General features: G+C 37.2%; 1 protein-coding gene across 4 annotated transcripts in view; it reads left to right on the forward strand.

The window, feature by feature from the left end:
- RTN4 (reticulon 4) overlaps positions 1 to 19,978 on the forward strand; it is a 71,122-nt gene extending 51,144 nt beyond the window's left edge. For all 4 annotated transcript variants that reach the window (XM_021701282.2, XM_021701283.2, XM_021701284.2 and 1 more), the window contains 6 exons: positions 5,981 to 6,188; positions 10,623 to 10,761; positions 17,718 to 17,787; positions 18,295 to 18,341; positions 18,549 to 18,607; positions 18,995 to 19,978. In XM_021701282.2, coding sequence (XP_021556957.1) covers positions 5,981 to 6,188; positions 10,623 to 10,761; positions 17,718 to 17,787; positions 18,295 to 18,341; positions 18,549 to 18,607; positions 18,995 to 19,037 — 566 coding nt within the window. In that variant the 3' untranslated portion in view covers positions 19,038 to 19,978. The remainder of the gene's footprint in view (positions 1 to 5,980; positions 6,189 to 10,622; positions 10,762 to 17,717; positions 17,788 to 18,294; positions 18,342 to 18,548; positions 18,608 to 18,994) is intronic.
- Positions 19,979 to 21,164: the final 1,186 nt, after the last annotated feature.

Genomic DNA, 21,164 nt, shown 5'->3' on the forward strand with positions numbered 1-21,164 from the left:
TTGTCAGCATGAAGACATTCTATTACTAGTTTGTTGAGAGTTTTTATAATGAAAGGGTGTTGGATTTCGTCAGATGCTTTTTCTGTGACTATTTTGATGATCATGCAGTTTTTGACCTTAATTCTATTAATATGGTGTGTTATATTGACTGAAACATATTTCATATGTTGAGCCAATTTTGCATTTCTGAGGTAAATACCACTTGGCCATGGTATCTAATGCTTTTTATGTGTTGCTGGATCCAGTTTGCTTGTATTTTGTTGAGGGTTATTGTGTCTGTATTAATAAGGGATATTGGTTTGTAGTTTTCTTGCAGTGTCTTTGCCTGATTTTGATAGCAGGATTGAATATCTAAATTAATTAATGGATATAAATCTCTTGATGAATATTAGAAGCCACAGCATTTGAATATATTTCTCAGGGTTTTATTAAAACTTAATGACTACTCCCCTCTAATTGAGAATAAACAATCCTGGAATCTTCCAAAATTTCTTCATTAAAACCAATTTAAGGAATCTGAGAGACTAGAAATATTGGAGACTGTTAATTAGGGTGGCAACCCTGTTTGCTAATATTTTTATAATGTAATATTTTTCCATCCTTGCAGCTTCATTAACAATCTTTTAAATTTCTTTACATAAAAATACTGAAATCCTTCTATATTTTGCACAATGACTTTGGTAACAGTGTAGATTGCCTCTCAGACCTTCCTGTTCTGGCATATATTAATTTTGTCTTATGAATGACCTACATTACCTAGTTGTCTTATCTCTCTTGGCTCTTCCCTTTATTCCTCCTGAGTGCTTTAAGCTCTGTGGCTCCACCAGAGCATTCCTAAGGCTTGTTTCAACAAGGCTTTCAAGATATCAGCTTTGAGTATTCTTGTATAGGTTTTGCATATGTTTATGTAATATGTGTAGCTTACATTTGTGATTTTCAGAGGTCTTCCATTTATTGAAAAGACCTTATTCTTAGGAATCATATGAAAGGCAGAAAGAAATAGTAGGTTAGGGTTTACTGTACCCTCGTGCAGTTAAATTTATTTTAGGCTGTGATCACTGAATACTACTGGACCTTATATATGGATATTCCTGTATCATCAACTTTGGGGAAATTGAGTTGCACCAGAGTTACCAACTTAATTATATACTGTTAAAATTTAACTATCACCTGGATTTAAATATTTATTAAGCTAACATACATTATATTCTCCTCCCCGTAGGAAAACCTACTGGGAAACCACACTTGTGTTATAAGGTTCTTTAGCAATATTGAACAGGAGTGGAAAGGGTGAATTTTTTTTTAAGTTTAATAGTAGTTCATGTTTGCCATGGGGGGGGGGTGAGAGACAATTTCAAATGGCATAGAAAGAAATAAAGAAGCAAGTTAAACTCATCTATTACCCTTACTACCCAGAGGTACAAACTGTGTTTACTAGATATCCTTTCAAACTTCATGGTTATCCTAAGTTTTTAAAATCTGACTATATGAATCTTTTTGTAACATTTTGTTTTTATTTATCAATATGGACATGTTTCTTTGGTAATAGAGATCTACATCACTGTCCTTACTGGCTACATAGTGTTCTTTTGCATGGATATATTTTCTAATTTTACTTAATTAGATTCACATAGCTTTTAAAAGATTTTTTTTCACAACTTGATTATAGTTTTCAACTGTGGGAAAATAGCTTCAGGTATATTGGAATAGAGCTCTTTCCTCCTTTTTGGATTTAACTGTAGGTTAAGTATTCACATTAAAATTTGTGTCTCATTAATTAACCTATCTTGTTAGTTTTACCTTGACTTTCTTGGCCTTTGTGATTCATCTCACATATGGTGATTATCTGCCAACACTCTGCCTATTCACTATGGATGCAAATGTGTGACATTTTGAAGAACATTAATGTGCTGAACCTTCAATTTGGCATCATACATGGGGCATATGAGTTTTATCAATAGGAAGCCTGTGTTGAAATCCATGATCTATCACTTACTAATTAAGTGATCTGAGTCCAGTCGTGTAAGAACTGGTTCTCACTTTCTTGTCTGAAAGCCGGCCTCTTAGGGTTTTAATAATTGAAAGAGATAATGTTATATAGTCTATAAACAGTATTTGGCACAATGTGAGTACCTGGTAAATACTGACTCAGGAAATAAAGGGAGGTGTGGAGAATGTAGATCAGCAACCTGGAGAAGATTTCTGAAACATCTGTCAGGCTTAAAAGGTGTGTAGCTTCTCAGTCTTTTTTTTTTTCTTTTTAAGCTTCTATCATACTGTGACCATAATGATATAATTTATAATTGCTTGAAAAATTGTAGGAATATGAATTTTTGTTTTCCTAAAGTTCTAATAATGTTTGACACTTAAGAAGGCGTTTTTTAGTAAGGTTCATTTCAAAAGACTGGTATGATTTAAGCCCTTCTCCCCTTAAAAAAATCTAGAACTAAAAAGGAAGGAGTTATTTTAAAATTTATATTTGGCACAGATAATACAGCAATAAAATCTCATTAATACAGATCCACTGATTGGGAATTTGAATGCAGGACTGATTGTGTATCTTTGTACTGACTGTGTGTTAGTTTCTGAAGGGGAAGGAAAAATCATTTATCTAATGCCCTGATTACTGATGATAAAACTGAGGTCCAGAGAAGTTGGGAGCCTCATCCAGAGTTTTCCAGTTGCAGAGCCAGTACTAGGTTATGGGTCTGTTGAATCCTAGAGCCACTAGAAATTTCTTCCACCATATCTATATAGAAATTATAGGCCAGTTATAAATAATTCTTATCTAGTCATTGAAACTGTCCAGACAGTAACTCATGTTAGGTAATTAGGTTAGTCATTTATGTTGTACATCTCAAGTCTGAAGTCATTTCTTTTATAATCAGGTCTTATTGAATAGTTTTTAATGATGGTAAGGAATAGAGAAGATATCTGCATTTATTTTAATTTATTACCAGTAGTGATTTCAAAGGTTAATAAATGTTTTGGAGCACTTAGAGAACCATACATTTTTAAAGGCAGCATTTGTTCATGCAAAATTTGAGGTGTACTTTACTTTGCTGCTTCTTCTAGGTTGTCAACTTTTTGTTCTGCATTAGTGAAATCTTAGATAAGTTTGAAAATCCTTTTCCACGTGGCTTCTAAAGTAACATGTTTGTAACAGCAGTATGATTTATTAACTTGCAAGTTAATCATGAGGTTGAAATTTTCTTTTCTTTTTCTTTATATTTAACACCTCGCTAAGAATGGTGATAGTGACTGCGATGGTATTAACAACAACAAATAACAGCCCTGACATTTATTAAGAATTTATTATATGCTGTGCACTGTATTAAATGCAGTATATTCGTTATCTTATTAAAGAAAAATTTTGTTAATTTTCTCACTTAATCCTCATAGTATCTCAATAGGATCATTCCTGTTTGCATAGAATATGTAGAATATAGAATGTGTATTCTATAGATACAGAAACTGAGGTACAGAGAGATTTAGTGACTTGCTTGAGGTCACATAGCGAGTAAGTTATGGAGCCAGTTGTTGAGTGTAGGTGACCCAACACCAGACTCTAAGTGCTTTGTTTGGAGCAGGGGGGAGCCTCACAGGAAGGAATTACTTTACCAAGAGCAATCTTTATCATTGCTTCCCCCACCCTCTCAGGTACCCTGTTTAAAAAAACAAACAGAACTACATTAATTAGGAGAACCCTTGCTAGCAGAGACTTATAATGAGACCTGCATCTTTACGTTTTCTAGATCTACCCATTCTTTAGGACCCAGCTCAACTTCTATCTTTTTCACAGTCTTTAAAAGTTTCCTCCAGTTTTTTTCTTTTCCTGAATTCTCATGATGGTGCAACAGTTATTTTATAATTTTTTTGTCATTGTTTTTACGTGTCACTGTCTTCCTAGAATTGTAGTGTATTAGAGTTGGACGGGGTCTTAAAGAAAAGTCCACATCCCCATTTTCAGGTTTTTTTTTTTTTAAAGATTTTATTTATTTGAGACAGAGAGAATGACAGAGAGAGAGCACATGAGAGGGGGGAGGGTCAGAGGGAGAAGCAGGCTCCCCGCCAAGCAGGGAGCCCGATGCGGGACTCGATCCAGGGACTCCAGGATCATGACCTGAGCCGAAGGCAGTTGCTTAACCAACTGAGCCACCCAGGCGCCCCCATTTTCAGGTTTTTAATTCATTTTACTAGGTTGAGTTTCTTGAACGGTATCAGCTCAGTAAATGTTTGCTAAATGTCACAAAACTATTAGCATTGCTTGCTGTCTCTTTATTCAATATGACGTTATTCATGATGTCATTTGAATAGCATAGATACACTGCTTCAAGTTCTGGTTATTTCTCAGTTGTGCTACTATATTGGTACAATAGTAGGAACTAGTTGAATAGAACAAAACTAAGGTAGATGTTTTAGGCAGGGTTGGAACGAACTTGAGATAGGGGAAAATGTGAATAAAGAATTGAAATTAGAGGTTGAACACAAAACTGTAAATCATAAAATGTTAAATTAATAGCACTTAGGGGCGCCTGGGTGGCTCAGATGGTTAAGCATCTGCCTTCGGCTCGGGTCATGATCCCGGGGTCCTGGGATCGAGCCCCGCGTTGGGCTCCCTGCTTGGCGGGGAGCCTGCACCTCCCTCTCCTTCTACTGCTCCCCCTGCTTGTGCTCTCTTCACTCTGTCAAATAAATAAAATCTTTAAAAGAAATAGCATTTAAATCAAATCATAGGAGAATAGAATAAGTGTATACTAAACATAATAAATGTTGAGCCCCTGTTGTGTGTCAGACACTCCAACATTTTACATTTCACATACATAGTTTTCCCCGCGGAAGTACCCCTAACAGTAAAGGAAAGTTACATACCTTAGAGAACCTCAAGGCCAGAGCAGCCCCTGGAAATGTGGTTTTTCTTTGTTACCTTTTTTATCTTAAAAATTAACAGGTATTTAAGATTGTACTCAAGAATATGCCCATACTTATGTTACTATAAGGATACTAACCTCCCCCAGTTCCCCAGTTGTTCACAATCCAGAGAGAGACAAATTACGTTTAGCCTGTGAATTCAAGAACCCTTTGGCACACTGCAGAATTCTTTGTGTGTTGTACATAACCTGACCTTAAAACCGCAGGCCTATGGATATTTGATCGCCACAGAGGCTCTGTGACCATAGGCCAAGAGCAAACTTGCTAAGTTTGGCTTTGTCTGATTCCTTACTATTAAACATTATATAAACAGTGTAACAAATTTAGTTCTTCTCGTTTTCTTTGACACCTACATTTTTATAGCATTTTATTTATCTACTCTCAAAGAGAAGTAGCTTTTCAGGTAATCTAAAGGCTGTTTCCCTTTGTCTTTGGCTTTGTAGGAAATTTTTGTTTTAATGATAGCCAGGTTAGGTTACAGTTTCATTTGTTTCTCGAAGAGAGGTCTCTTAAAAGCAGAGCTGTAGAACTTCTATGTGTAGTTTTTCATAGTTTTATTGCTTAACATTTTTTTTGAATTAGTGGTTTTTCTGCAAATAAATATGTTTTTACATCATTGAAGTATCATTTCAGTGAGTGTGTGTTGAGATTTTTTTATATTATTTGTATTTATATCATGCAATGAACAAAGTTGGAAGCCCTCAAAATGATTTTTAAGAAAATTGTTTTGGATTAGAAGTCTGCTATACTGGGCTTGAGAGATTGAACAATCTTGTATATTGTATAGCCAGACTGATTTGGACATGAAGGGAACAGATTTGCATGAGGGAAATTTATGGTAAATAGATGCAGGTCTGATTCTAATTTACAGTTTAGAATAGGTTTAAAATGCAGCTTACGAAGTTAATCTTTCTGTAACACTTCAGGTTTTGGTTTTACCTTAGAGACATTTTTTTTTTTTTTTGTAGGTGGAGCAAATATAAATGTGCCAAATCGAAATGGATAAAATAATGTTCTAATTTCAGATTTCTCCTTTTCTAATTTTTAGTGGTTGACCTCCTCTACTGGAGAGACATGAAGAAGACGGGAGTAGTGTTTGGCGCCAGCTTATTCCTGCTGCTCTCACTGACAGTATTCAGCATTGTGAGTGTAACGGCCTACATTGTCTTGGCCCTGCTCTCTGTGACTATCAGCTTTAGGATATATAAGGGTGTGATCCAAGCTATCCAGAAATCAGATGAAGGCCACCCATTCAGGTGAGATGTCTGGAAAACAAGGCACACACTGGCAACACCATAAACAGGATTAGTATTAAGACTTCATTCTATAGAGTTACAGGCATGCATTTTTTTACTGCTTAAAGATAATTGCAGATTTTTGCTGAAAAGCTATACCAAAAGCATCTGCTTTTGAGATTTTTTAGATTAAAGGTAATTTCATGGGCTCATGATGGAAAAATACTGGGTTTGTGTGTCGTTAGCCTGACTCGGCTATGTGTTAGTAATATTTATGGAAACTAGGTATTGGTTATCTAATTTTACTTTAATGGGAACTATATCTTTTTAACATGGTTAGGATTGGTGAAAGTTCTGTTTTCTTTATTGCTTACTTTTTATGCTGATATTTAAATACCTTTCTTACCAGTAGTATGTGCATGTTTTTCTCTAACGCTATCTTGTCATGCCCATGTGTTCTCTTGCCCTTCCTTCTCTGTCTAGTTTCCTTCTCTTGTTCCCTGAGGCGTACTTTTGTATTGTCTTGTTATCCTTTGATGAGTGTCTGTATGGCCACTCCTCATCTCGAAACGATCATCTGCCCTTAACTTTTTTTTTTTTTTAAAGGTTTTATTTATTTGACAGAGAGAAAGACAGCCAGAGAGGGAACACAAGCAGGGGGAGTGGGAGAGGGAGAAGCAGGCTTCCCGCGGAGCAGGGAGCCCGATGCGGGGCTCGATCCCAGGACCCTGGGATCACGACCTGAGCCGAAGGCTGACGCTTAACGACTGAGCCACCCAGGCGCCCCCATCTGCCCTTAACTTTTATGAGTACACTGTCACATCACATATCTAATTGGTAATGGGACATACCTCAGTTTGGGTCTTCTGCCCTAACTTCAGACTCAGCATGTATTTCCCCCCAGTTTTAAAAAATTGAGATAAAATGCATGTATTATAAAATTCAGTGGTTTTTAGTATGTTCTCAGAATTGTACAATCATCACCATCTAACTCTAGATATTCTCATCACACCAAAAAGACATTTTCTACCCATTGGTAGTTATTTCCCACCCACTCTCTGACAACCACTAACTTATCATGTCTGTAAATGAACGTTTTTTCTCAAACTTGTCAACTTCTATCAGTAACACCACTACTATCCTCATTTCAGGCTCCCAATTTTGATGTTATCTTTTTTCCCATCTCATGTAAAGAAGATAACTAAGTTGTGTTGTTTTCTCCTGCTTCCTCAGTGTAGACCACAAGTTCATGAACTATAGCCAGGGACCAAATCCAGTCTGCTGCCTGCTTTTGTAAATAAAGTTTTATTAGAACACAGGCATACTCAGTCATTTAGCTGTTTTCATCATGCTGTAATAGCAGAGTTAAGTAGTTGTGACAGAGACTATATGGACTTCAAAGCCTAAAATACTTCCTCATCACCCTTTACAGAAAAAGTTTGTCTACGCTGGCTGGACTTCACTTGTTACCAAATTGGGTTCTGGTTACCTTGGTTTACTTCAGCTTTTATAGATGTTGTCACATTTTCCTCAGATATTAATTTTATTATATTTTTAGGCATATGGGCTTTCTGTTCACTACAGGATCAAGTCCAAATATCTTTATCTTGTCTCTCATTCACCCCTTGTAGAGTTTTGTTTGTGCCCATTTGTGCTCCCTTTTTAGCTTCTCAGATGACCTAATCTATTAGACTTTTTATTTGGTTCTGTGTTTGATTTCAAGATGTAACTTTTTGAAGAAGGTTTCCCTAACACTGGCTCCAGATGATCTGAGGGTTCATTTCCTATTGCACTAAGTATGGCTTTGAAATGTTCTCTGATTGTTTTGTATATAGACATCATTTTTTTCTCTCAAATAGATTTTGAATATTTTAAAACTATGTTGGCAAGGCAAGTATCCATGGGCATGAATGAGTATGTAACTACTGAGAACATTATCTAGTTGATATTAATGGGTAAATGTAAACTGATTTTCAGACTTTACAAGAAAAGATCTGTTTTGTTTATTGTAAAGATTGGTTATTTTGTTCTAGCTCTCTTCATATTGGTGAAGTAATGATGCTACCTCAGTTTGGGAGAGAGACCAACATTTATGAATGGCTCTTATGTCCTTGGCCTTTTATGTACAGACTTAATTTTCATAACCACTCAATGAGACAGATGGTATTAGTCCATTCCACAGAGAGGGAAACATACTTGAGGTTCAGTAACTTCAAATTGCAGCTGCAAAATGGCAGAGCTATATCCTATAGAGGAATATAATTTTGAATTAGATATATTGAAATACATAAAAATATTGTCAAGCCAAAACTTCTAAATTAACTACACTATAAATTTTAGACTTTTTTAAAAAATATTAAAGAAGACTTTTGGGGAAAAATCTAGAGATTTTTCTTATTCCTTATTTCTTGAGAAACACTTCCTCATTTTAGAGTCATGAGACACTAGTCATTAGTCATGCCAGTTTGACCCTGTTGGGCAATTTCTGCACTACCGAGGGCGGGGCCATGCGGCGTGTACCGACCGCCCGCGGGCCCGGGGCAGCGGCGCACCGCGGGCATTGCGTTAGTGTGGCTCACGGGCCGGCTGGATGGGCGTAAATACGCATGGGGCTCCCCTGACGGAGAGCGCCGCTCCGGTGCGTGCTGGCCGGGCGCCTTGTCTCCACGAGGGAAAGCAGTGGTACGAAGAAGCAGGATGCCCACTGAACGTTACACCGGCTTCTGCTCCGTGTTTCTCAGAGCTGCACAAATAAATTATTGCCGATTTAAGGGTAGATGTGACTCTTTGATCATTTTTCACTCGATGATAACAGCTTGATATGTGCTGGTTAATCAATAATAATTGTCTGAGTGCTGTGCCATCATAGTAAAGATACGTTCCTGGTCTTTAACAGTTTATACTTTTGTAGGAAAAATACACAAGTATACATGTGTCCATATTCCAGGGTTGGCTATGGTCAATGCTATAATAATACTACAAAAGAAAGCATTATTAGAATTGCATAATAGGGTCTTAGGGAAGAAAGAGCCAAAGAGGCTTCCCATATGGGTGGGATTTGAGATGGGCTGATTGGGTGTGCTATGACTAGAGATGAGAGGAGAGCATTGTGGATTGGGAAAACAGTATGATGAACAAAGGAAGTAAGATTAAAAAATGTTTGATGAATGGCTCATATTTGGCTGCAACATAGTGAGTAGTGAGAAATCAGTTTGGAAAGATTGAGGAGGGCTCTGGTTGCAAAGTTGGAACCATAGAATCACAGAATGTTTGAGGCTGAAGAGATTTAAGAAGGTCAGTTTCTCTAATTTTATAGAGTGGGAACCATGACCCTGAGAAGTCAAATGACTTTGCAAGGTTACACAGCTAGATAGTAGCAGGTCTTCTAACTCCTACCTGAGTTGAATCTAAGTAGCACTATCTAGGAAAATTTAAGTAAAACTAATCTAGCATTGGTTGAAGGAATGGATTAGGATGCAGACAGATTAGCGATTGGTTTGGAGAAAGAATGTTCCAGTTTTTAAATAATGAACACTTAGAGAGCATAGTGAATAAAAATGAGACATATTTGGGACATATTACAGAAGTAAACTATGGGACAGGGATTTATGAGAGGACTGTTCTTTCCAGTGTGAGTAACTAGTGTCCACCAACATCGGAGAGTGATGAAGAGAGACTGGGTTATAAGGAGCTACTTCCAACGACAGAAAAGAATGCTTAGTATTTCTGAGTTGGTTCTTCTCTACCAAGATAAAATGGCTTCTTTGAAACAGTAACTAATGAAATAGTTCCTTGCATTCCTGCACATGACTTTTCTTCTTCATTACAGTTGTTTTCTTAAATAGAACGATTCCAGCTGTCTTAGTATAGATTAGGGCAGCTACATGGGCACTAACTATTACGTTTTACTGGCATTAGCACCATACTTTTGGCAGCCATTTCACAATCTGGGCCCCTACATATTGGGCAGTTTCCCCTAAAACTTAGGCTGAGAGAGTGTAGGATTTGGGAACGAATAGGATCTTTGTTAGGAAAATCTAATGAGACAGCCTAATGTCAGCGTGAAGAGAAAAAACCAAATCCATAATAATAACTTCCATTTATCGAGTGCTTCTTTGTGCCCGCTTGTAGTAAGCACTCTACTCCTTGAATCCTCATGATAGTAACTTTGCAAAGTTAACAGACAAGTAAGTGGCGGAGCTTAAGATTCAAGCCCAGCTCAGTCTAACTTGAAAGCAAATGATTTTTTCTGTGCTCATCAGCTGACCCTGTGCATGTCAATGAAATATGCATTGATTGGTGAATTTTTACATTGTGCTTAATCTGGAAACAGTAGGTTTTTATAGTAAAATATTTTATTAATGTGTTCTTTTACAGATACATGCTTGCTGATTGACAGACATCCAGGGAGAATCACTCTGATCAGTGACCGTTAGGATGTGTTTTGTTTTCCAGGGCATACTTAGAATCTGAAGTTGCTATATCTGAGGAGTTGGTTCAGAAATACAGTAACTCTGCTCTTGGTCATGTGAACTGCACGATAAAAGAACTCAGACGCCTCTTTTTAGTTGATGATTTAGTTGATTCTCTGAAGGTAAGTTTATTTGCTTCTCATTTTTGATATACCCAGAATTTAATATCAGAAGATAATAACAAATGATTTGTTATGTTCCAGTTTTTACAGGTTTTAAAGTCTCCACATGTCTATAGTCAAAACTTCTTTGTTCTTTCAGATTTTATCATCCTCTATATACAGTCCTATGTGTACACAGTTATGTGTGGAAATACTTGGCAAAAGCTAGAGGAGCATGAAAATGTTAGAGAAGGCCTGGTTAAATATTATAAACACCTTTTAAGTCTGTTTTGCACAGATACTTGAAAAAAAAGATGAGGACATTTTATGAATAAATTACTTCTCTAAGATGAAGAATTTCATTTTGCTGTTAAATCTCAATTTTTAATTTCTTTTGAAAATTACCTTAGATGCTCAGGTTTTTTTTTTAAAGCAGGTATTTTATTCATGATGAAACTAGCATAAATGAGAAAAACTGAACTTGATAAATTTTTGCCTTGAGTGGCTTTTATATATGTGACCTTTGGTTAACAGATGTGGCACATAATGAGGCAGATTTACTTCCTGAAACACTTTATTTTTATGAAATTTTCTTATTTTTTTAAAAAATTCTTTTTTCTTAATATTTCTTAATATTGACTTGCATTAGAATTACATTTTACTACTTTACTACTTATGGATTAGGAGTACTTTTGAAAAGAAAATTTATTTGAATGGTTTTCTTGAGTAGTGTTTTTTGGCAAACCCAGAGCTCAAGGAAAGCTGCTTGGTGACTTGCACACATGGTGATTCATTCAGGGCTCCGAATAAGGAACAGGTACTTCAACATATTAACACACAGAATGAACTTTGCATTTAGGTCTCAAAATCTGTTGAAGCAAAAGAATAAGGCAGGCTGTGTCTTTTTCTCCCTGTGCAATGGTGTTGGTACCTCCAAAGTCAATAAACTTTTTCTTTTTACCTTTTGATCCTCTTTAAAATTAATTCAAATAAAAAATTGACCCCCTTTAATTAAATCTTAATGTCATTGTGTCTGAGTAGTACAAATTCCATCTGTTTGTTACCACTGAATAAGGGTATTATAGAAACAGGGTACTTGCTTAAAATGTCTCATTGAGGGGCGCCTGGGTGGCTCAGTCGTTAAGCGTCTGCCTTCGGCTCAGGTCATGATCCCAGGGTCCTGGGATCGAGCCCCGCATCGGGCTCCCTGCTCGGCGGGAAGCCTGCTTCTCCCTCTTCCACTCCCCCTGCTTGTGTTCCTTCTCTCGCTGTGTCTCTCTCTGTCAAATAAATAAATAAATAAAAATAAAATCTTTAAAATGTCTCATTGACAAAAGCTAACAAAAATCTTAACACTCTTGACTCTTTATAAAAATGACTTAGTATTCCCTTTCTATAGATAGTTCCTTAAGCATTTACCACTCTTATTCCCCCATAGTTTTTGTATATACAGAGTGGTTTTGTTTTTGTTTTTGTTTTTTTAAAAGACAGTGATTCCTCCTGACTCTATTACTTTTTGCCTTTTAGCCGTAACAGCCAGTAGAATGATAGATTCTCTCTCCCTAAAGCAAGCAAAAAAAGGTTTTTTTCAGTTCATTCTTTTTTTACTTTTTCAATGTAAAGAAGAAACGATTTGCCCTATTAGACGGATTTATTTCCTTATATTTAGAGTCTCAATCTCTTGAAAGTTTGCTAATAAATAGCCCTGGTGTCTCCAGTTTCCAGATGAATTACTTTGATTTTGTATGATTCATCATTAGGAAAATGGACACCACCCTAAACTCAAGAAAATGCAGTGGAGTCTCATAAGTTTTTAAATGTAGAAAATACACATGGTATCAAGCTCTGTGGCGTATTTAAAATAATAGCTTTTAAACAAAAATTTTCATTGAAAGAGGTTTCTCTATAACTTGCTATCTTCATAAATTTGGTGCCCTCACATTTATATAATCTTCATTTCTAGATTCTGGGTCATAGTTACCACTACTTCTATTAGAAACCTTCTTCCTCAGAACGTGAAAATTTTAGAGCCACTATTCTTAGCGTGTGAAACTTTTTCTTCTTGCTTATTCCTTTTTTTTGATAGTGATTTAAAAAAAATCACATAATCAAATGTGATTTAAAACAAACAGACAAACAAACTCCAAGGGTCCTGAGGCATCAGGCCTGCTGAAAAAGACCTGATGTGACATGGTGGTTATCACTGTGTCTGGCCTAAGTCTCCTTTTGGTGGATGACTTGGACAAATAAGACATGTTTTACAGATTTCTCCTTTTAAATTCTTGTGTAAAAGTTCCATTTGTTTTGCTCCTTTGCAATTAAGTACAAGCTTCTAGGTCCTAGAAAAGATTGCAAGTGTCCACAGATGGAGCCAATGATACATTTCCCAAAGGATTAATTTTAGTCAAACATTATGGGCAAAATCTCTGACAAAATATTTCTAATTCATTCAGTAGAACTTATTTCAAATGTTAATATAAAATTTCACTGCAGCCAAATGTTTTGTCCAGTCCTCAGGATTTGTTTTAAAGGTTCTATTTCTTAAAGTGGGTTTGTTCTACTGAGTGCCAGACATCAGGTGGGGGGAGGAGAATGAAGGAAAGGAAAGGAAAGGAAAGAGGAATGTCCTCTAGTAAAATTAAGTTGCAAAAGCCATGTATATAGCCTTTTCTTGGGAGTCTGGTGTACTTTATTAGTCTCTGAGAAGTCAGAAAGAGGCAGGATAATGCTATTTAATCCAGTGATATCTGTTAACCTTGTCTTAAATAATACCCATGAGTACCAGAAAATTAGTATACGGTAGTTGAGTATATTTAGACCCCGAGTTAAGGTTTAATTCTGTTTCTGTGATTGGTCTTCTGTGTAAGGGATCTTTGATAGGGTTCATTTATTTTAAAACAGTGGTTCTCCGTCTTGGCTGTACACTGGAACCATCTGATAACTGTGAAGGGCGAAAGAGAAGGAATGGGGGGCCCTTCTCCTAAAATTGTGATTTAACTTTTCTGGGGATACTGCTGGGAGAATCACTTTTTTAAAAGTTGTGGCATTAAGCTATAAACCCCAGCCTATGGTTTTTTCCCCCGCTCCCACCTCCCACTCACCACCACCCACACTGTAATAGGCATGGGACGGTCCCTGCGGGGCTCAGGTTTGGAGCTTCTTGAATAAGGCTCCAAGTTTGATTAGAGGGATCCTGCCTTTTGAAACCTCAAATCTCAAGGGAAAAAAAAAAAATCTAATAATTTTATCAGATACCAAGACCAGGTATTTTAGGCAGAGGTTCTTATTTTTCTGTAATACAGCTTTGGGTGATAAAGACCAGATTCTGTATGAGTGTAGTTCTGTGACTTTCAGTGAAAATACATGTTAAAATTATAAGAGAATTACCAGTGATAGTTGCCTGCACATCAGGCAATCCTAATGCTCCAGAATACAATCTTAAATCTGAAAGTGAGCCTAAAAGGTCTGAACTCCAGAAATAGCTGACCCAGAAGAACATTAAAATCTAGCCCCTGGGCTCTTATGTGGTTATTAACATACACATTTTGACAGTTCCTGCTTTCTCCGGCTCACAAAAAAATTAGAAGGGAAATGGGCTAGGGAAAATGTAGGCAATCAAAGCGATACTAATGAATGAGGCTGAAGATTTCAAAAAGGGCAAAGAATTTTCTTTAAAAATGCAGGAAATGTTTGAAAATGTCAGAATTGCCAGAGTAATGTCTGAAATTGTTATGCACCCTTCCTCCATTTTCCTTAAAATGTTGCCCCCGGTTGTTGAGACATCATCTAATAAAAATCTGCAGAGCTTTTTAATTAGGTGTTTAATACACAGTTAAAGTTTAATTCCCTATTCCCCTGGGACAAAAGGCCAACAAGACATGGCCCTTGCTCACTTTAAGTATTTATTAGACCTTCCTTGTACTTTGGTCCTTTTTCCTCCTCTCTTGTTATTGTCCAAAGAGAGATGATCTCTGATTTCCGTGTGAGTATATGCACTGGCTATAATGTCACAGAATAGTTGCCATGTAGCATAGAATTTGTAGGTCCAAAATGCAAGTTGCTTGTTTTGTTTCTTTGAAGTGTTTATTCTTTGCCTCTTAATGATAGCATGCACATTCCTGACAAATTCCCACTAATAATGGTTAGTTACTCTGTAGGTGATTTTACCTAAGTACAGCAGAGCAGATTGATTCTGGAGTCAGATAAACCTGAGATCACTGTGACCTCTGGTCTGGCAACTTGCTTAATTGTTCTTTGTCTTGGTTTGCTCTTCTGTAGGGATAGTAATAGTACTTCTGGCATTGTGATGAGATTCACTGACCTAATATTATTTGCAAAAAAAAAAATGTTGCTTTTATTATATAATGGTTCCAGTAATTGTGCAATTGCTAAATGCATGTCGTTAACTACCATTCCTTTCTCCTCTCATGCTGTATTCTCTGGAAAACCTTACCTAACATTTTTGTTAATCCTTAAAATGTTAAATTTTCTCCAGATTGCAGTATTTAAAAGTTCTATGATAACACATAAAAATGTGAATTTCTGGTTTCTCTCTTAAAATGGGAAATTTTGGCAACGTTGGCCTGGAATACTTGCATGGCAACAGTCTGTGGAGCTGGGTCGTACATGCCTCCGTGAGAGGGAGAATACATATGTCTGTTTGCCTCAGTCCTTAGTCAGGCTCCTTCATGAATTTAAGGTCCCTGCCTGGTCCCACAGACATTTAGTCTTTCCTCTGTTCCTTTCTTTGCCTTTGGGTAGTGTAGCTTTTAGGCAGAGTGTCCCCCAAGAGGCAAGTCCAGTGACATTTGAGTCCCTTAGATGAGCTAGGTGTGAAGTCTTGGGCTTCTCTCCTTGTGGGTTTGGAGTACGGCCTTGTGGGTGACTTAATGACCAAATTAGGACTTCTTTTTAGCTTGTATGTGTTAGTATCGGAATTCTGTCAGGACAAAGGTATCCTTATTGCCAAAGCAATTTCTTCTAAAATGTAGAAGGTTGACGCTTTTCCCTTTAGACTTGTGGATGGTGATGGATGAAAACATGAAAATGTTCTATAGCAGACTTGCTTAAGCACCAGAAGTTATAATTAGCTTCTGCAATAGGAGTCTGTAAAACTCTGTGAGAAGGAAAAGGCTTGCTAACTGGAGTCATGCTTCAAACCTTTCTACCATAGCAGTTGCTGAGACCAGGGCAGTATTTAATTTTTGATTTTCAACTGGCAGCTGTTAGGAATGCTTGACATTTGGTCACTTGAACATTAAATTCAGTTGTAGGGGTAACCAGAGGTTGCTATTTGTAGAACTGACAGTTGGTGGAGGAATCCATCGTGTGTTCCTAACCTGCAGTAAACGTGCTTATTAGAGTTGAGCATCTTAATTACTGCTTGGTACTCAGCTCATAGTAGACAATCAGATTTTGTTGAATGAATGACTATATGGAGGAATATATGCTTTAGTTCAAGGGTCTGCAAACTACTGCGCCTGGCCATGGCCTGTTTTGGTATAGCTAAAGAAGACTAAAAAAACCACTAAGAATGGTTTTTAAATTTTTTAAAGGATAATATTCAAAAAATTTCCAGAGATAACTATGTGAGAGACCCGTAAAACCAGACATGGTTATTATCTTACTGTCTTGATAGGAAAGGTTTGCTAATCCCTGCTTTAGGGGATGGAGGTGCTGACTCCACTCCACGCTCCTTTTCATTTATACCATGTTGTATGTACCTGACTAATCAGTGGAGACGGTGCCGTTGTATTGTGTTACCTACTAATCAGGGCAGAGCTAATGCAAGACACATGAAGGCCTTTAATAGAAAGCAAAGGAATTACTGATTAAGATAATAAAATCCAGACTGACTTTAAGTCTTCCAAGAACTGCTTCGAACATGTCATCGAGTCTGTACTATATGAGGTCAACCAAATTTTAGAACTGGAAGAAAACTCTGAAAACTTCTTGTCCAACCCTTCATGAATAAGGTATGCAGAGGAAATAAAGGACTTCTCAAAATGAAATCCCTTTTTAGAACAGCCTTTCCCTAGCTGCTTTGTTGGATGATTTAAAAAACAAAACAGAAAACAAAAAACCAAACTAGATTTTAAGAGCCTGACCTCTAAAGTAGGAAAGTTTGGTTAGTTCCCTGCAGTTCCCCGCCCCTCGAGGGGACAGTGAAAGCTGACCCGAGGCAGGGTATTCAACCTGTCTGTCCTGGAGTTGTCTCCGTCAGCTGTGGTAATATTCCTACATCCCCAAGTTGTTAAGAGGAATAAATGAGTTCATGTTCGTAAAGCATTTAAAGCAGTGCCTGGCACTAATATAGTAAGAACTATATTGGTGTTTGTTAAATACAGAAGGCAGTGGCTAAAAGAATATTAATGGTCAGTTTTATTAACGAGTATATGAGATTGAGGCATCCTGATTTCCAGGGTTAACTATTAAAACATATATCACTGTGCAGACAATGCCTCTGATCCTTAATAAAATATTACAGGTGGTATTTTTGGTACCTGAAACCCCTTCTCTCTGATCGTAAATATTCCCTGCCTCGTTGTTGCTTATTCAGCTGAGATTTTAATGTCTGAATTATTCAGCTCACGTCGATCTTAAAATACTTGTTAGTGCTTTAAAATCAGGTTTAATAGCGAATTCGCATACCTTTTCAGGCTTCCCATTTAAAAGCTAAATGCTGTATCAGAGCTGAAACGGTAAGGTCTACCTTTGGCATGTTCTCTGGTCTCAGAGAAAACTTTAGTGAACTACTTGGCCTAGTATAGTCCAGAGAAAATAAATCAAATCTATCTTAATTAGGATTCTGGAATTTCAAATTGAGACTGGTGACTTACAGGTAAAATATCCTATTACTTTACCAAGTCTCCAACGATTATGCCTCTGGTAGGTTGGCATTTAGACGGGATGCTTCTATTTGAAAGCTTCAACTTTGTGTGAATTGTTTTTAATAGGCTAATGTTATTTTCTTACAGTTTGCAGTGTTGATGTGGGTATTTACCTATGTTGGTGCCTTGTTCAATGGTCTGACACTACTGATTTTGGGTAAGTCTACAAAACGATTTGAATGAAAAACTGCACAATAAGAGATTATGTGCAGGAGTTTAGAGACATTTTAGTGGAGAAAATCCTTATATTGTAGGGAAGACGTTTGAGGTTGTGAGCTCTTTAAATAAATTGCTGATACTGATATTGTATATTGAATTGCTACTTTAATTCCTAAAGAATGCTCCAGTTAACAGTGATAAACCGGATGGGGGCTGGCCTCACCTGATGGTACAGTCATAAATCAGACTAACATGGGACACCTGTATTTTATGAGGCCTGTGGGATGTGATTTTAAGCTAGGAATGGTTCCTGTAGGATCCCTTGCTTCATTCATTCATTCCTCTTGAGTGGCTCTCCACCAGCAGGTGCCTCCAGAACCTTGGGTATTTATTCATTCATTAGGAACACTGCCTGACTGACGAGTTTACCAGTTAGATGACTTTTCAGTGTTTGTTCCCTAAATCATACCAGTCTATTTTAGAGGTTGTGTATTTGCTTTTTCAGCTCTGATTTCACTCTTCAGCGTTCCTGTTATTTATGAACGGCATCAGGTAATTTCTTGACTGTAGATTTCAGAATACAAGCCCCACTGTATTACGTAAAAAACAAATCGGTGCTGGTTTCCAAAGCCTTATAAAAATGAAAAATATGGTTTCTTAAGCCTTTATTAAAGCCTTTAATTTGCTGGAATATAGTAACGGTTAATAAGATTCTTTAGGAATGTTAATTTTCTAGTAACTCCTTTATATCTCTTTCAGGCGCAGATAGATCATTATCTAGGACTTGCAAATAAGAATGTTAAAGATGCTATGGCTAAGTAAGTATTTAAAATCTGCAACTTTTTTTTCCCACTAAGGATAAGGTGTGCTGGACTTGGAGAACAAAGTGTAGTATTTTCATCTTATAGGCCTAATCAGTAGCATATCTTAATCATACCTAAAAAGTACGACTGAATTGCCAAAAGATTTTTCTCTCCATTTGGATCGTTGATTCCTGTGTTTGCTCTGTGTTGTATTTAAGGCTTTAAGTCTAATTCAGGAGGTAAGGTGGCAAAATTACAGCTTACAGTTTGACAGCCTTAGGATTTCATGTCCTGTAGAAGCTGAGCACTTACACAAGTAGTTCTTGAAGGATAGCATTTTTAAATACTTAAAATTGAAAAATCTTTCCATTGACCTTTTTTCCCCAACCTTTTCATTTGTAGAATCCAAGCGAAAATCCCTGGATTGAAGCGCAAAGCTGAATGAAAAAGCCAGAAATCAACAAATAAAGGGGATATTCATTTGATTACATGGGGGAGGGTCAGGGAAGGAGGAAACCTTGACATTGCAGCTTCACAGACCTTTATTTTTAGCACTGCGGTGTCTGAGGAAAAATTACCTGTCTTGACTGCCATGTGTTCATCATCTTAAGTATTGTAAGCTGCTATGTATGGATTTAAACCGTAATCATATTTGTTTTTCCTATACGAGGCACTGGTGAATAAAAAAAAGATCTGAGAAAGCTGTATATTACACTTGTGGCAGGTAGTCTTGCTGTTTTTTTTTGGGGGGGGGTGGGAATCGCAGAGAAAGTGGAGCTGAAAAAAAAATCCTTTCCACAGTTTGTGCACTGTGTATGGTCTGTGTGGATTGATGCAGATTTTCTGAAATGAAATGTTTAGACGAGATCATACCACTAAAGCAAGAGTGAAAAAGCTTGCCATTCTGGTATGTTCTAGGTGTATTGTGAATTTTACTGTTATATTAATTGCCAATATAAGTAAATATAGATGATATATATATCTATATATAGTGTTTCACAAAGCTTAGACCTTTACCTTCCGGCTATCCCACAGTGCTTGATATTTCAGAGAGTCATTTGTTATACGTGTATAGTTCCAAAGCACATAAGCTTAGAAAAAGAAAATCCATTTCCAGGAGCACTACCATCTGTTTTCAATGTGAAGCGATGCCATGCACATAGTAAACTTCACTGCACAGACTTCCTGTAGTTCATTTTGTTATAAACTCGGAATCTCTGGACTGAATCTAATGCTTCCAAAAATGTTGTTTGCAAATATCAAACCTTGTGATGCAAAAAAATTATAAAATGAAGATTTATACATTTGTGGTTTAAGCTGTCCTGAATCTGTGGAATGCATTGTGAACTGTAAAAGCAAAGTATCAATAAAGCTTCTAGACTTAAAGGATGTTTGGTATTTTGGTTCCCTGAAATGGCAGCCACTGCTCAGAGTACACACACACAATAGCCTTTGCTTCTGGGGCGTGGGGGCAGGTCCACTCGGAAAGCATTGCCAGCGCGTGGGGCAGCTGTGTTTACATGATCCAATTTATTTGACACATACATACCAAAATGTTTTCAAATGATGTATTTCTTATACTTTGCTAATTGAAAATAAATTCATGCACCAATATTTTAACAGAACACAGTGCAGGATTTATGAACATACATAAACTCATACCATATAAATGTTTACAAATAAGATTTAAGAAGTTTCTTGACACAGACACTATTGCTCTGTAAATATAGTTTGTATATATCCTCATTGATCAATTTATTCTTCCACATGGTTATTTCAATGCAAGGTCTGATTATTATGAAAGGTCAGGTGTACAGTAGAGGCAGACATGGTTAACACTCAGCGTCACAGGGTTACAGAAAACAGAGTTAGGACTGCACAGGGGCTCAAACGGGGGACCCAACAGCCTATCAGGGGATTAACGTAAGGCATTCATAACTGGGCATATAAAAATAGCTTCATGAGTGATCTAATCCACTTAGAATGCAGAAGCACTTCTGGGGTAAATATTAGTCTGTTTAACTGAAAATGCTTCATTTCACCTTTCTCTAAACTGACAACTGCCAATAGCCAGGAACTCAAGCCCCAGAATTTTGCTTCACTGACGGGAAGGACTAATTGCCGTCTGTGTGCTCAGAGTCCCCGGTCCCTCACTGGCCTTCCTCGAGGCGTGTGTGGGCCGCCCCTCCTGGGGTCAGCGGTGAGCCACATGTGAAGTATGACTGAGGCGGGGTAGGGCTATCTTCTGATTAATATTGTCCAGGTCACATTTTCTGTCATCCAGCCAGCTCTGAGGAACTCTTAAGCTAGCTTATTTTGTTCTATAATCTTATCAAATATTGCTTGGGCTTAGGAATTTGTTCAGCAGGGGGTTTTTTTGTTTTTTTCTTTTTATCTGGACTTGACCTATATAGCTCACCTGAACAAATCCATGGGGTCAAGTCAGCCCCACCCTGGGGGGGCAGGGGGAAGACCCAATGCAGCCTTGGGTCACCTCATTTATTACCATTTTAGGATTAAGGGTTCATCCTCCTAGACCCACTTGAGCTTCCCCCCCCTCTATTTTGTAGTA

This window comes from Neomonachus schauinslandi, chromosome 10, assembly GCF_002201575.2.
Source record: "Neomonachus schauinslandi chromosome 10, ASM220157v2, whole genome shotgun sequence".
Classification (NCBI taxonomy): Eukaryota; Metazoa; Chordata; class Mammalia; order Carnivora; family Phocidae; genus Neomonachus; species Neomonachus schauinslandi.